A 15933-nucleotide genomic window follows, 5' to 3' on the forward strand; every position below is an offset into this window, starting at 1 on the left:
CTTTAAACCTGTACATTTACTCAAGCGATAACACGTAGATAGACATACCGCACAGGTATTTAATTCTCAGGGATAGACGGAATGTCGAAATAACAGAGAGGCCATGTTGGATTTTAAGGTGAGACTGAATTATTATAGAATATTTGAATTAATGACCGCTGTGTTTTAAATCATACTATAATCATATTTCGTTAATTGTTTTAACCTGTCAAAATCTTTAAATACATGTAAGATTCCGTTTTTATTTAACCAACAGTAAAGTTCTCGTGTGATCACGGCATCAGAAATGCATCCACGGCGCAGTGCTCAGGAAGTCCTATTGTGTGACCTCTGTGAAACTCTCCCCCTACAGAGTCAGTGTGAACTTTGTAATATAAATCTCTGTGTTAACTGTGTAGGAAAACATCTCTCAGATTGCTCCAAAAGACATAATGTCGTGCCGTTTTTACAGAGAGAGGCTACCCCTAACTACCCAAAATGTCCGAAACACACCGATAAACACTGTGAACTTCATTGCGAAGAATGTGGCATTCCTGTGTGTTCTACCTGCATCTCCTCAGGTAAACACAAAGGTCACGATATTTCAGATATTTTGGAAAACCTCAGCGTTAAAACAGAAAGTTTACAAAAAGATCTGGAAGAACTAGAAACCAGAATGTATCCCCGATATGAAAAAATGGCCTCCACTGTCCAAACTGAGAAAACCGAATTAGAAATGCATTACGGGAAACTCACCACAGCTGCTGACCAACTAGGGGAAGTCTTACACCAGGAGATCAACGTCATTGTCAACAGACGGAAATCCGACATTCAGGAGATGAAAAACAAACACCTATCTACCCTGAATAAGAATATAGATGAAATCACACAGAAAATTACTGAACTCAAACATGTCATTTCCGACTTGAAATCAATCCTAAAATCAAATGACGTCTTCTTAACCTCTACTTACAAATCTAGGAATTCCGAATATAGAACATTACCGCCCAGAGTCCGAGTTACAGTACCAACTTTTTCTGCTCAGAAAATAAACAAAGATCAGCTCAATGAAATGTTTGGTTCTCTGTCGCCATTATCCATTAACACAGAACATGGCGACACAATGAAGTCAGCAGAAGTTGTATCGCCTCCTCCTGTCAAACCACTGCTTGATGAACCACGCCTCACCGCCACTATAGACACTGGGTATAGCAGACTAGTCAGTGTTAGCTGTCTGAGAGAAGATCAAGTCTGGACACGCGGGAATAACGACAGCATGAAGCTCCTCAACCTCCAGAGTGAACAACTGACATCAATACAAACCAAGTCAGGGGACAGGCCACTGGATGTAGCGGTGACACGGGACGTAGATCTCCTTTACACTGACTATAAAAATAAGACTATAAACCTAGTTAAGAATAAACAGATACAGACCGTGATCACACTACAGGGATGGAAACCTCTCAATATCTGCAGTACCGCCTCTGATGATATCCTGGTTACCATGCTCAGTGATGATAGAAAACAATCCAAAGTTTTGCGTTACTCTGGCTTCATAGAGACACAAACCATTCAGTTTGATGAACAGGGTCGTCCTCTCTATTCACCTGGTCGTTTTATCATTCACTTTGGCGGTTTCCTTCTTAACACTAAATACATCAGTGAGAACAAGAACCTGGATATCTGTGTGGCTGACCGGTCAGCTAGTGCAGTAGTGGTGGTCAACCAGTCAGGAAAACTCCGATTTAGGTACACTGGTCATCCCTCTAATACCAAGAAATCATTTGATCCAGTCGGCATCACTATAGACAGCCAGAGTAACATCCTGACAGCAGACTATAGAAATCACTGTATCCACATCCTAGATCAGGACGGACAGTTCCGCCGTTACATTCACTGTGATTTATCCGGTCCATATGGTTTATGTGTGGACATCAGGGACAACCTCTTTGTGGCTGAGTTAAACACTGCTAAAGTGAAGATAATCCATTATCTATAAACACAGTGTTAATTACACAGCTCAACACAGTATTAATTGCATATCTAAACACAGTGTAATTTACAGAACTGTGTTAATTCCTTCTACTTGTCAATTATACCTGCTTGTTAATTACAGCCCTGTGTTTGTGATGTGTAACGCGTACTTGTGTTTGTGAGTTAAACCCAACGTTATTGTATTTGTGAATTATAGCAGTCAATATGTCTTTGATTTCACAATGTATATATTAGATAAACGTGATATAGAGTTCAGTCTTACATTATTACTGAGTACGTACTTAGATTTGTAGTACTGTAACAGAGAGTGAGCCCAAACGTCCAGTCTTCATCACAGATCTTCAGATTCAAGGTCACAGTCTTCTGTTTACCATCAATAACTTCACACCACGTATGCAAATTTCGACCATCCTACAAAATAAACAAAGTGTATTCATATCAAACTGAATTGTCAAGGATAATCTGTGATATATTTACATGTTTATATATATGTCAATGTAATGGAAAGGAAAAGTAGATATGGCTGAATCGGGAATCGAATCCGAGATCCTTCGTTCCCATGATATGGCTGGGCCAGTAATTGAACTCGAGACCCCTGTATTACTAGTCATGTATTCTAACCTCTGAGATATCCAGATTGATATCCATGGTTTGACTGGACCGGGAATCAAACCTGAGACCCATGTATTACATATGTAATAGTCAGTTGCTCTAACCACTGAGCTATTTAGATTGATATCCATGGTTTGACTGGTCCGGGAATCAAACCCGATACCTCTGTATTGCATGTGTAATAGGCAGGTGATCTGACCACTGAGTTATCCAAGCCGATAGGCACAGTACAAAGTGAGCTTTTCCAATCGAAATTTGTCTGTTTTTATTAACTTTTCGCATTATCATCTTCTCTAGGACTACAAGTTTGTTCAAATTAAAGGAAAACGGGGAAATAACGAAGAAAAGATAAAAATAGGGTGGTACGTGTAAAAATCTTCTTCTTTTCAAGAACCACTAGGTAGATTCAACTTTGTTCAAATTACAGACCTCAACGGTAATTTGGGGTCGCAGTAGGGGATCAAAGTTTTACGTGGAGGTATGGAGGAAATATCTCCTCAAAAATGAGAAAGTCCAGTCCAGTGTTCAAGCTGTATATGTGTAAATCTGTTTGTCAGATGACTCTTTTTCATTATTTGTGTTGTCATTGGTTTGCTAGCTGTTTGCACCAGACGACATACCTTATAATACGTCAAGCAAAGGCGCCAGCAATGGCGTCTGGATGTATAAAATTTCTCTACTATTGGCTGTATAACGGTAATGGTACCATTTTGTTTACATTTTTTTAATATAACCATTTGTGAACCCATCCAATAGGAATCCGTGGGTTTTGTATCGCAGTGTTGGGTATAGTGTATTGGGGGGATTGTAATTTTTGTCGGGTATTGTGGTTATTCCTGTAACCCCCACGTTGGTACTGTAAATATGAAATGTTAAACAGGTCCGGAAATGTCGGCGACACAGCATTTCTTGTCTTAATGAGTTGTGGTTTCTTTAGAACACTCATATATATCTTTAACAATCCATTTTCACTTTCGTAGTGCAGCGATGTTCCACAACAATCCCAGCAAGTTGAAAAATAACATAAAATATTGAGATCATGAGAACACCTCATTGAATCGTTTGTACTACCGCCTTTTTCACCAAACAATATTGAAGAGTTCTAAGAAGGGGAGATAACAACGTCCAAACCCTCAATGATACATTTTTGTAGATTTTTCAAAATAGCGCTTTACAAAATCCAAAAATCAATTATATTTTAATGTGAAAAATGAATAAGTTTTTTTAAGAAATATTTTTAGCAAAATAATAAGCATGGGAATTTTTATACAGTTTTTTAAGACAGTTACCTGAAGAGCTCTACAGACTTGGATATTTTATTGAAAGTAGACATTGACGGGAAACTGACAACTCAACTGTATGACAAACGGGATGATATCGGCTTCTCCATCGTCAACTTCCCATACTTATGTAGCAATATTCCATTATCACCTGCATATGGTGTTTATATCTCTCAGCTGATTCGATACGCAAGAGTTTGTTCTGTGTATAGTCAGTTTTTAAATCGAGGCAAGCTACTGACAAACAAGTTGATGGAACAGGGGTTTCAACCGTCTGGATTGATGTCAGCATTTCGCAAATTCTATGGTCGTTATAACGATCTAGTTCGTCAATACAACCTATCATTGGGTCAAATGTTGTCTAACGTGATTCATAGATTGTTTAGCCGTTCTTGACACACTGATTTTGACTACAGATAACTCCGTTTACCTGATCAAGATATTTTGTATTGCTTATAGGAGTTATGAAATTGATATTGTTCGTTATTTTCGCCTTCCATGTAAAACAATAAAAACAAACTAAAACAAAGAACAATAAATACATAGAAAAAGGAATGAATAATACTAAAACTGAGGGGGGCATAAGCCCCCAAGATCTAATTATGCCTTATTTTTGTCCCGTCATTCTATAAATCTGCAATTCTGTAATTCTGTCACTGTGTCTGAAACTTTAACCTTGTTAATAACTTTTGAACAGTAACTGCTAGAGCTTTGATATTTCACATAAGTATTCCTTGTGACAAAACATTTCCATGGACACCAATATTTTTGACTCTGTGACCTTGACCTTGGAGTTTGACCTACTATTTAAAAAAATTAACCTTACTAATAACTTTTGAACAGTATGTGCTAGAGTTTTGATATTTCACATGAGTATTTCTTGTGACAAGATCCTTTCGTAGGTACTAAACCTTTTGACCTTGTCATTTGACCTACTTTTAAAAACAATGACATTGGTCGTAACTTCTAAATGGTAAGTATTAGAGCTTTCATATTGCAGAGGAGTGTTTTTTTTTGTGACAAGATCTTTCTACTGGTATCAAGATATTTGTCCTTGTGACCTTGGCCATCTTTGGAGTTGGCCATTATCGGGGCATTTGTGTTTCACAAACACATCTTGTTTTTAAATAACCGCATACATAAATACCGAATTACAGATTAAATACAAGTTTAAAAAGATATACTTAGAATTTTCTTCTTTTTCATAAATCTGTTATATAAATACATTTTGCTACGTACAGCAGTGATTGTCATTGTTTATGCTTATTCGGTATTGTATGTTGAAATAAAACTGCAATCATGGTAATATACTGTGTATTTTGTGTGCAAAAAAACCCCTTCTTTTTGTAATACTCAAAACCACAATCAAGAGGGTTCAGAACTCTGGAGCTGCTAGACTCATGACAGCGCAGCGTAGCTAATTTTTCATATTTATAAATGTAACGTGTAGGGTCACCCAGCCAAGTGCTGATCACGCTCGCTGTTGCGTAACTTGCGTGATCAAGCGAGAGACTCTACCACATAACTAGAAAAGCTAGTTCTCTAGCGAAGCAGTATAAGTTCCCTCTTATATACTGTCCGCTACACCGTGGCGGATTTAAGGGGGTGGGGCAGCCGGAGCGCGCCCCACTAGGTAAATCGGGGCCTCTTGTTTAGAAAATTGTAAACGATTAAAGAAGCAATCATTTCTTCCATTCTCGAAGAAATAAATTTAAAAAAAAAACACTTTTAAATCTATTGAATTACTTTTATTGGCAGAACTTACAATTTTTTCCAAAAATCCTTAAAATTGGCGTAGTTCTATTGATTTCGCCTCATTAAAAATGAGAGAAAATAGTAAAAAAAAAAATTACTACATAGGAGACATATATCAAGCCCTATAAAATCTGTAAAAATCCAGGAGCTTCCGGGGGCTTCACCTCAAGGTGGCCCCCAGACCCCCTGCATCATACAGTTGCGCCCCCTAACCACGATTCCTGGATCCACCCCTGCTGCATTTGCATATTTCATAGTAAAATATTGCAGATGATGACTAGATATTATTTACTGAATTAAAATTACCTTTTTATACATTTTTTATCAATATTTCATATTTACTACATCGTGCGTGATATAATTGAACATTGCATTAGATGGAGCTTAGTCGGGATCCCATTCTCGGTAACTACCATTTTCTCTAGTTTAAGAAATAGACCTAATAGATCTGCGAAACATTTAAAAAATAGCAACAAAAAAATAAAAATAACAAACAAACGAAATTATGAAAAAGGGGTGGGATAAAGAAAATTGAAGAATATATTTTAAGTAATTAATTGTTATAATAAAAAATATAGCAAATAAAATATGCAGTTTCCATTTTGCTACTTTCAAAGTACGTAGATCAGGGCCGTAAATTACATGGAGGCGGAGGAGGCAGCTGCCTCCTCCAACTTTTGAGCCAAAAAAAATTAAAATTTAAAGTTCATTAGAATTTATGTTGTTTCCAATAACTAAGAACATGATACCTCCCTTAAAAAGCATTCCAAATCTTTCTTTTAGAATGAGTTAGTCAAGTAACATCTTAGAAGGCCCTAGAATCAAGGATTTTGCACGAAACGTGTTCAGTGTGCACAAAATGTGCTCAGCGTCTGGGGGCCTGGGCGGCCCCCAGACCCCCGCCTAATTTCCTGCCTCATCCAAATTGAAGGTTAATTTACGGCCCTGTAGATTTAGATCGTTTTCCTAGGAATTCCATTCTAGATAGATCCTCACAATTTAGATCGGGATCGACATTCATTCTCAAGTGAGCGATGTTGTTTGGTTGTTTCCGTTTCAGGTAAATTTTAATTTACTGCTTTACTGTGTCTGTTCACAGTCTGTATTGTTGTTTGCTTTGATACCACTGTGTTTTTACTGAAGAAGAGGTATGAAAGTTGCTAACTTTGAGGTGCATTTAGTCTCGTGCAACCATTAGGTCTAACCAGTCTCTCCGTTTTTGATCATAGATAACATGATACCAAACACCATTTACTAAATTAGATTATAAGGAATGAAAGTACTTCACTTCGCGGTTTGTAATGCGTAAACTGCCAAAACTTATTTTATATTGTATAAAACAAATAACGATTACTTTCATTCTTTAAACAGGTTGGGCACAATCGCCCAAATGGGATAGAATATCCCAGGTGGGATATTATGACCCAAATGAGCTATATAAGTAAGTTTCTGGAGCTGGGATGCAAAGTGTTACTTTCACCAATAAATTTCAAATTAATTTATTTCTTATTTGGTTTATGGTTTTGAGTAGTCTACATCTTCTAGTTTATAGAAATACCAAGTAAAAGATAATCCATGGCACGGATTTAATTTGAAATGAGTTTGAATATAGATGACTAACAAAATTATGGAAGTAACATGGTGTCTGAATGAAAATACATACTGCAGTAATAACTGTATTTTTATTGTAAATCTGTAATTCAACCTTTAAGATATCTTCTGAAGAGGTGATTAAAAACTTTTTTTTCAAAATTTATTATTACAGACCTTGCAGTCAGATTGAAGAATTTAAGACGCCGTTACTTCCATAATTTTCGGCTTTGATTTATTCCATAAAATTATGACAGACATCATTAGAGAAACAGTCACAATCTTTTCCTTCATAAGAAGACATCTTTACTGCTATGACTCTGTTACTTTGAGTTAGCAGTACGATTCTTAGGATACATTCATAGCAAAACTATCATCTTATGGAAGTAACACAGACACAATTTTTTCAGCGCTAAGGAAAACATTTATTTCAATGCAACATCAATATGAATTTTGAATAGCATGAGCGAGTGTGAATGTTTCAAAATTAAAATAATTGTCTTCCAGAGGAAGACTGCTTAATTGGACGAAACAGGTATTGGCAAAAGTCGATGTATGTTATCATATGGCTCCCAAGAGAATTCATCCACAGGGGGCCAATATAATCTGTCTGCTTTCCGCAGCATAAATTGGAGAAGGTATTCACCCCCACAAACTTCCTTGATCTGAAAAGGAGAGAGCATCTATGAAACAACTCTCATTGTGTAAAATAACATCTTTGATAATGATTACATTGATTGATTCTGAAAAGTTTAGATGAAACAGAATCATTAATACTATGTTCGTAAAAAGACAACAAAACAGCGCCGTATCATGTGTCCGTTTATAAATTCATAATACGAACATCATCCATAGAAAATTTACAGTTTGTTAAAATAATTCATAATAACCAATCAGTTTTCTTTTTTTTTAAATCGAACATCTATAGGCTAAAAATTACCCTCAGTGTCAGAAATGCAAATTTAAACTTTTAGAATAATGTTTCCGTACGTTCGTTACGTCAGACACGACAAACAACTCTTGCGGTCTCAGTGTAAAGTCGACCAACAGGCAAGAACCCGGGGTTAAAATTCTCGAAGTTGACAAACATGAGTAAGAATATGTCGCAAATAACTCATTTATGTATTTTCTAGTATGCATAAACGTAAAATAAACAGTACTTACGAATTTTTCTGCATCAGTTAACGACGAATCATGTTCGTAACGAAATCATCGTTTTGTGGACACTGTATTTACCGCCATCGCTATCCCACAATGCAAATCTGTGGGCGAGTTCAATTACACATAGGGAGTTCAGCATCGGTGACGTAATAGAATAGAAATCGAAATACATCATGTGAATCTCAATCGTACTAGCAACCAGGTGATTTATGTTCGTAACGAATCGGACTCCAAAAGTAACCATGAAAATCGTTTGAAAAATAAAATAAGTAACACAATCACAATTGGCTTGGTATTCATTTACTGAGTTAATAACGACATGAAATATGCAAACAACACGTGATACAGTAAATAAATTCTCGTCATGAAATATTAAGAGGCATCATATTTTTTCTTCATTTTCGGACACGACAGGCTACGAACGTAATATTAATTTCAGTAATGTATTTTCTAATTCGTTTCAAGGGTGGCATTTATGTTATTTTCAGAGCATTATATAACACAATCATATTATTCAAAAACATACTTATCATATGCCTCTAAGCTTATTAAATCTCTAATCTATCATTTAAAGATCCTAAGAAAATTTATGTAACATTTTTCAATGGAAAAAAAGTTGGTTCATGGACTTTGATTTTTTTTTTCTAAAGTGAAAACAATTTAAAAAAAAAAAGAAATATATTTTATTATCAGTACACATTCCTGAGAGCTGAATAAAAGGTGTTTGGCAATTTTTCAGCTCCATTTTACTTTTATACATTGGGTTTAATGAGGATATTAAGAATTTACCCAAAACCAAAAACATACTTATATGTTACAGACCCTGAAATGTGCTACTACACCTTAAAAACGAACCGAACCGTTCCGTGCAAGAAACGAACCGTACCGTTCAAGAAACGTACCGTCCCGTTCAAGAAACGAACCGTATCGTTCAAAAAGCGTACCGTACCGTGCAGAAAGCGTGCAGGATAATATTATGCAAACCCCGCCCCCAAAAGCCCGAAAGCGTACCGTACCGTGCAGAAAGCGTGCAATTTATGTCACGTGACCCACTTTTTCAGCCACAGTATATTATTTTCACAATGGCGCCCGATGGGAAAGGAGGTCGTAGACTATCGCTGGCTATTCGAAGCATTATCCTCAAACATCACGAAGCTGGGTTATCAACTGTGAAAATCACCGAGATGCTTAAAACATCTTTGATATTCTTTTTTTTTTAAAATTACTTTCCGTAAATGTCACATTGTTTCAGTGCATATATGTGTATGTATGTTATCAACAAGTACCCAAGTTTTGACTGAATTATGCATAAAAATTCGTTTTATACTGTGAACTGTTAACAGAAATAGACGTCAGATCACTGCACGGATTTTGCATGCATGCTTCTGCAGCCAGTCCTGTGTACTGTGGATGTATATTTCACTTGCAGACTTTTAAAGAGTGAACCAAGGGGCATTTCGTTGTTTTAACGGAATTTCTGTTTCAATCAATTCTTTTAAATTCAAGGGTGAAGTTAACTACAATACTGTAATAGTACTTACAAGTAGCCTAGGCCACATTTAAAAATATGTTTGTTTCCCCTCTCCCGACCCTAAATTTCAGAGGAAGGTCGGTAGGTAGGTAAAAAGTTTTTATTTTTTTTAGCTAGCAGAATTTTATTTATTATGAAATTCCCATAACCATTAACAATGCCCGATACCAAAGGTCGTGAAGCACATTATCCATGTTTCCTCATCAAACTCGTATAGTCAGTTCTCGCGTAAATTCTGCTTTGATTGCCACGTTTTGCAATTAGGGAAGGTGTCGATATTTCGGACAGTACTCATGTATTTTGGAAATGCTCATTATCTAACCACTAAACTTAGGCATTGGACTACATGTATACATATTGGTTGATTCGACGAACATTGGGTTTCATCAGAATTTTCTCTGCTATTTATACCACATACTAACACTTAAATAAAGTTAGGGAGAATGTTGCAACTATGGACAATGGTGTTAGTTTTGGACACATGGTGTTATAAAATTGGTAAACTCGGTTGCTGTCTTTTATTTATGGTTCACTGACATTTTATGCTTTTGTTTTTTGCACATTATCTTAATTTATATATGATAGTGATTTTGATTATATTTTTAAATGATATCGGTAGATCTAGTTTACCAGAAAACGTTTCAACGAGACTTGATTTTGCCGATCAAACAAAATGGATGCTGACATCAACCAATCAGAGCTGAGTTACACATGTGCATATAATTAGGTGTTTTCCAGTTTGTAAATATAGCATTAGTTCAGAAATAAGTTAAATTGAGAATGCTTCTGATTGACTGTCAAAAATATCGCATCCGTCCGAAATATCAACACTTTCCCCTGCTGAAGAATACAACTTGCACACTGGATTGCCCCGAATTCTCTTGTTTCCACGCTCCTCGTATAGACAACATTTCTCCATCTCGATCTTGCAAATCACTAGTCCGAATTGCGAGCCGAGTTCAATGTTAAACTCACTTGTAACTAATCAATAAAACAATCATGATTCTTGTACTTATTAATATCGATTAAAAGAAAATATCAATCCAAAATTCGATATTAAACAGAAGCCAACAATTGTAGTCAACCGAATTTTCACTGCCATTTGAGCAAACGAGTCTCGTGACTCAAAACCAAGCTCGACAGTTTGATAAAATGTTTTCAAGAGACTGTTTATGTGATGAAAGAACCCATAAAATCGATATTAGTAAGTACAAGAAGAATCGTTTTATTGATTAGTTATGAGCTTAAAATTGAATTCGGCTTGTAAGTATTTGAAATCAACCAGAGAATGCCGCCTCCAGCTGGAGGGGGCGAAATTTCTAGATTTCGGACCAGAACACCTCCTGTATTCGTATTATTATTTTTTAATTTTGGATTGAAACCAAATAAGATATAGAAAATTTTTGTCATTATAAAATACTGATCTGCACCAGAAACGACCTTGAATTTTTCTTAAAATTAAAAAAAAAACTTCACCAGAATGGCGTAATAAAAACTTATGGGTCGGTGTGAATTTTCAGACTCGGTCGGGCGAGGGGAAACAAACAATATTTTTATTTTGGCCCTATTTAATTTCTTCATATAATCAGGGACGTCGACGTCCCTGATAATACTACTACACGTATGGCACAGGGCTTGCCGTAAGAAGATGAAATTGATATTTGTAGCGTTAATGTATTCAATATGTACTTTCCTAGGTACAGTGTCTGAATCATATGAGAAATTTCTAGACCGATTAGAAAAATTGTCACGTTCTACACTGTAATATTTTCATTACTTTATTAGCAATAATTTTGACATATCTTTTTCTCTTCTACATTGATAACGACCCATATAGATAGATGTAGATTGGCGGATTTATTATATACACTAATAAACAATTTTTAATTACATCGACAGAGAAATAAATAGATACATACATGTGTAAAAAAATGTAAACAAGTTAAATTGATGCAAAGCATCAAATCGGCCGCAAAAAATTATTCATTTCAGCATTTTCAAGTATTTCAACAATATATAGAAAAGGTATATGAAACATTTTTATTGCAAACTATACACTTGCCTTACTTTTCTGTTAATTTTTTTTAATTCAATTTTCAGTGATCAAAAATAAAGTCAGGGAAATGAAAATCGGACTTCGCGTGATAAAGGATAGGAATATATATGTATTATCATCATTTTATTTGATTCAAAGACAAATGCAACAGATATCTAACATTATTAATTATGAATGACTGAATACTGACAAAAAAGGACGTACAAACTTCACGTGCAGATATCCTGGATCTTTCATAATGCGTGATGTTGAAAACGTGTTTTTTTATGCAGGAGAGATTTAAATCACTACTGTGTTAAGAGTTAGCATTTTCACCACTCAGATACCAACAGAATATGGTCCGTAAGATCATTGCAGTTTATCTTTACATGACATATAGCATTTTGATAGAATTGTTGAATTTTTACATATCAATGAAAACAATATCATATACATTTTAGATTCACTATAGATTTGTTTAATAATCCAAAACTTATGCAGCACATTAATATAACAAATTTTGATAGACTGTCTGTTTTTGTTTTTGTTTTTTTTTATCAAAGTTATAAAATGCCATTATGAATAGATATGATGTTTACAAATGACAACATATAGTTATATAACTTGAATTAAATCAAATCAAATATGCTACTCATTAAAATTGTTAATTTTTGTGGTGTCATTAGATAAATTGGACCTAACATGAACTGAATCGAAAATAACCGAACCGTGCTGTTTTGAATCGAAACCGTCTGAGTTCAACCGAATCGAGCTAACCCTGAATCATCCCAGCCCAAATTTCTATGATGTTTTCATGATGGTTAATAATATAATTATTCCAAATAATCACTACGATAATAAATTATGTCATTTTTCATTTTATGGCATTCCATATATTTCAGAAACGAGACCACTAGACCAAAGATTAAACCTTATTTCTGATTGGATAAATTTTTCTCGCAAGAATTATTGTTTTAAAGATGGCTACTGATGACAGGTGAAACATAATATTATGGTAAGAAACATTTAAAAAATCCATTTACATGCAGAAAATGAAAGAAATTTGATGATGCCGTCTTAGCTTACATTATAGTAAACTTATAAATGGTAATATTTCCTTAAATAGGGATGAAATTGTTTTAAGAATACATTGAAATCGTTTGGTTTGGAACTGGTCACTTACCACTGTGGTTGACATGGTGTGAAATCCCAGATTTTCTTCTTGCTAATGGAAAAAGCGTGCAGTATAGCCCGCTCAGGATATTTACATATAGCTCATTTGGATCATAATATCCCACCTGGGATATTCTATCCCATTTGGGCGATTGTGCCCAATCTGTTAAATTGTAACCGGAACCAATCTGTTTGTATACCCACAGTGCTCCCTACCTATATCAAACTCTACAGGGCCTTCACAAACTTATAATCATTTGTTTTAGAATGTCACTAAATTCAATTCAATTCCAAATATATTCATAGGCCCATGAATTTAACACAAGCAGAGCATACTGCATATACAAAATAGTATAATGAATGGTTCAAGATATTTGTCAACCCAGGTTCGTGCATTCTTGAACTAAGTCCCTTATGAGACCAGAATTCTTGAATTAAAAACACCAGTGTAAGAGTTAATTTGCAATTTAATATGTATACGGTGTGACCAATGAGACGAGCAAAGACCCATGACATCTTACAACACGACTTTTGGCATGTCATTTAACGCGGGAAATATAACGCGGTTGATGTAACAGTGCATTGTGACGTCATCATTAGCTGCAATATTTTTGTTCTTTCAAACCAATCAATTATCCACAACAAAACGTACGAAGGTATGGGAAAGCTTGTTTGGAATTTAAAATCATTTGTGGTACTTTCCAAACTATTTATTTGTTTTATCTGTGGGGTTGTCAATGAAGTATACCACAGTGATGGCGACATTTTTCCTGAGGCATTATGGGTAGTCCCCATCATTTTGCAGCTGATGAAGAGCAAACCACGTGACTCAATTGCGTAATCATTGGAGCGAACTCGTCGCTTCGTGACGTGAGCTTCGCTCGCTATTAACATATCAAAAGTTAATGTAATATAGAAATAACTGTGAACTTAGAAAAACTTAACAAGTGGAAATGATGAAAAATAACCTGAGAATAAGGGAAGGAGTAGACCCAAGAAAAACAAAATATATCTATAAAGTACACTTATGGACCTCCATACTCTTCAAAGTGATTCAGAACGTTGAAAATAACGTCAAAATATCCTACTGTAACACTATCTCTCATGTAGCAATACAAAACTACTACCTATAAATCTTAAGTCCCATGTAGAGAAAATTGTATTTAACAAAATGAATATTTCCCTAGGTAAGAGATCTACTTCACCTTGAGCCAGACTTTAAGGTTGGGTTTCAATATCAAAAAGAATTTAATTCATTGTCAAAACGGGACAGTAATAGAAATTTAGGCGAGAAAATCGTGCAGCAAAAGCTCGCACAATGCCTAGCTAATATTAGTAAGGAATAAGAAAAGTGGTCGAACCTGGAGATTCTTTACCACAACCTAAAGTAAAGTTAAACAAGCCACGTTCACGTTTTTATATCCCCTTTAACCAATCAAACTCGACTTCACAATACCCCGCCCTACGAGTGAAACATGAAATCTGAAACGTTTAAAGCTGAGACCCTTGACCAATCAGAAACGTTGTTTATAAATAACTTTGAGAGAACTGTCAAAATGGAGGACCTTTTCCTGTCAAAATACACGTGCTTTCTCAAACCAAAATAAATGTGGAAATATTTGAATACAGGAAAGAAATCAAAGAATTAAGGACTGGAAAATAACTGATTAGTAAAGGTAACATTATTTACGCTAGATATAAGAAATTTAGACACGTTTTGGAATTATAAAAATCAAAACTATTACAAAATAAAGAAAGGGATTGAACTCTGACCTTTATATTTACATTAGGCCTACTCACTCGCATCAAAAGCTTATTAAGTAAAAAATCAAAAAGTTTTAAAATATGTATTCTAGAGGTCGATGTGCACATTATGACTATACTAAAGTCCAGAAGGCTGTATCTGTTTAGATGCATAATGACACAGCATGTCATTGGGGAAAGCTAGTCAGGTAACCTAGACTGGTAAATGCACAGTTTTGACACAATCTGAGCAAACAGTTAAGAAGGGAGCTAACCAACCAGCCAAAATTTTTTTTGCTCGCTTCAAACTCTCAAAACTTTGGTATTAATCATGATATTGCATAGGAAGTTCTACCAGATGAAAGCGAGAATATTGTTCTGTTTTGTAATAGATTTAAATCGTTTACCTGAACTCACAGAAACTTTGAAAAAATAAGTCCAACTTCCGAAAATTAGGTCACAGCCGTTAACCCTACACCATTTTCTCCATGCAAATTTCCTTCATTATGTTGGATTTTATGCATCCGTCATCCATTGCAGTCCAACTTAGAATTACTGTTTAACATATAGCTACTTTTGGTCACCCTCACAATATTTGAATGAATGTTGATCGTCCTTTTCACCACCAGCATCCGAGTTCAAACGAGTCAACCATATTGTGGTTGTTCAGCACAGAATGACTTAAGTTCAAAAGGAGCAAAATGATTGGACAATATTTCTACTTTTGCTGCGGATCTCAATTCACCCAGGGATTTTTTAACTCCTTGAATCCAGGGGCCAGGGCCTTCAAGTTTGGGAAAAATAGCCAATATATTTAATTGAAATTGGGAATTTTGTTTCAAAGAAATAAATAAGAAAAACAAGCAAAAAGTATAACCATTTGGTAATTTATTATCAATGTGACTGGCTTAAACAAACTTTAATTTCTTTGGCAGAGAAAAAACTGTCACAATTTTTTTGCAACAGAGTGGCACTGAGGTTGGATGACCTCTCATGGCATATTCTCATCAAAGCATCCATCATTTAGGAATTTTTTGGCATCATTTTGGTAAAACATTAGCTTTTCATCTTTGGGAATG

The 15933-nt window shown here is 35.2% G+C and overlaps 2 protein-coding genes and 1 long non-coding RNA gene across 5 annotated transcripts in view; 2 read left to right on the forward strand and 1 right to left on the reverse strand.

The window, feature by feature from the left end:
* Positions 1–2225, forward strand: LOC125662748 (uncharacterized). The gene is made up of 2 exons (XM_048895085.2): positions 1–118; positions 257–2225. The coding sequence occupies exon 2, from the start codon at positions 287–289 to the stop codon at positions 1976–1978; it is 1692 nt and encodes a 563-aa protein (XP_048751042.2). The 5' UTR covers positions 1–118; positions 257–286; the 3' UTR covers positions 1979–2225.
* Positions 2226–6229: 4004 nt separating this feature from the next.
* Positions 6230–15933, forward strand: part of LOC125662759 (zinc finger protein 235-like) — a 73243-nt gene continuing 63539 nt past the window's right edge. Inside the window, exons 1-2 of one of the 3 annotated variants that reach the window (XM_048895104.2) lie at positions 6602–6681; positions 12841–12953. The gene's annotated coding sequence lies outside the window, so the exon portion shown is untranslated. Of the gene's footprint in view, positions 6682–12840; positions 12954–15933 lie in introns of those variants that run through there. The other 2 variants (XM_048895105.2, XM_056147352.1) reach the window with 2 other exon arrangements.
* LOC125662775 (uncharacterized) lies at positions 7613–12725 on the reverse strand. Its single transcript, XR_007365512.2, has 2 exons — positions 8376–12725; positions 7613–7876 (listed from the first exon to the last, which is right to left on the reverse strand). It is a non-coding gene; the product is annotated as an uncharacterized LOC125662775 (long non-coding RNA).

The sequence above is a fragment of the Ostrea edulis genome, chromosome 8 (genome assembly GCF_947568905.1).
Source record: "Ostrea edulis chromosome 8, xbOstEdul1.1, whole genome shotgun sequence".
In the NCBI taxonomy this organism is placed as follows: domain Eukaryota; kingdom Metazoa; phylum Mollusca; class Bivalvia; order Ostreida; family Ostreidae; genus Ostrea; species Ostrea edulis.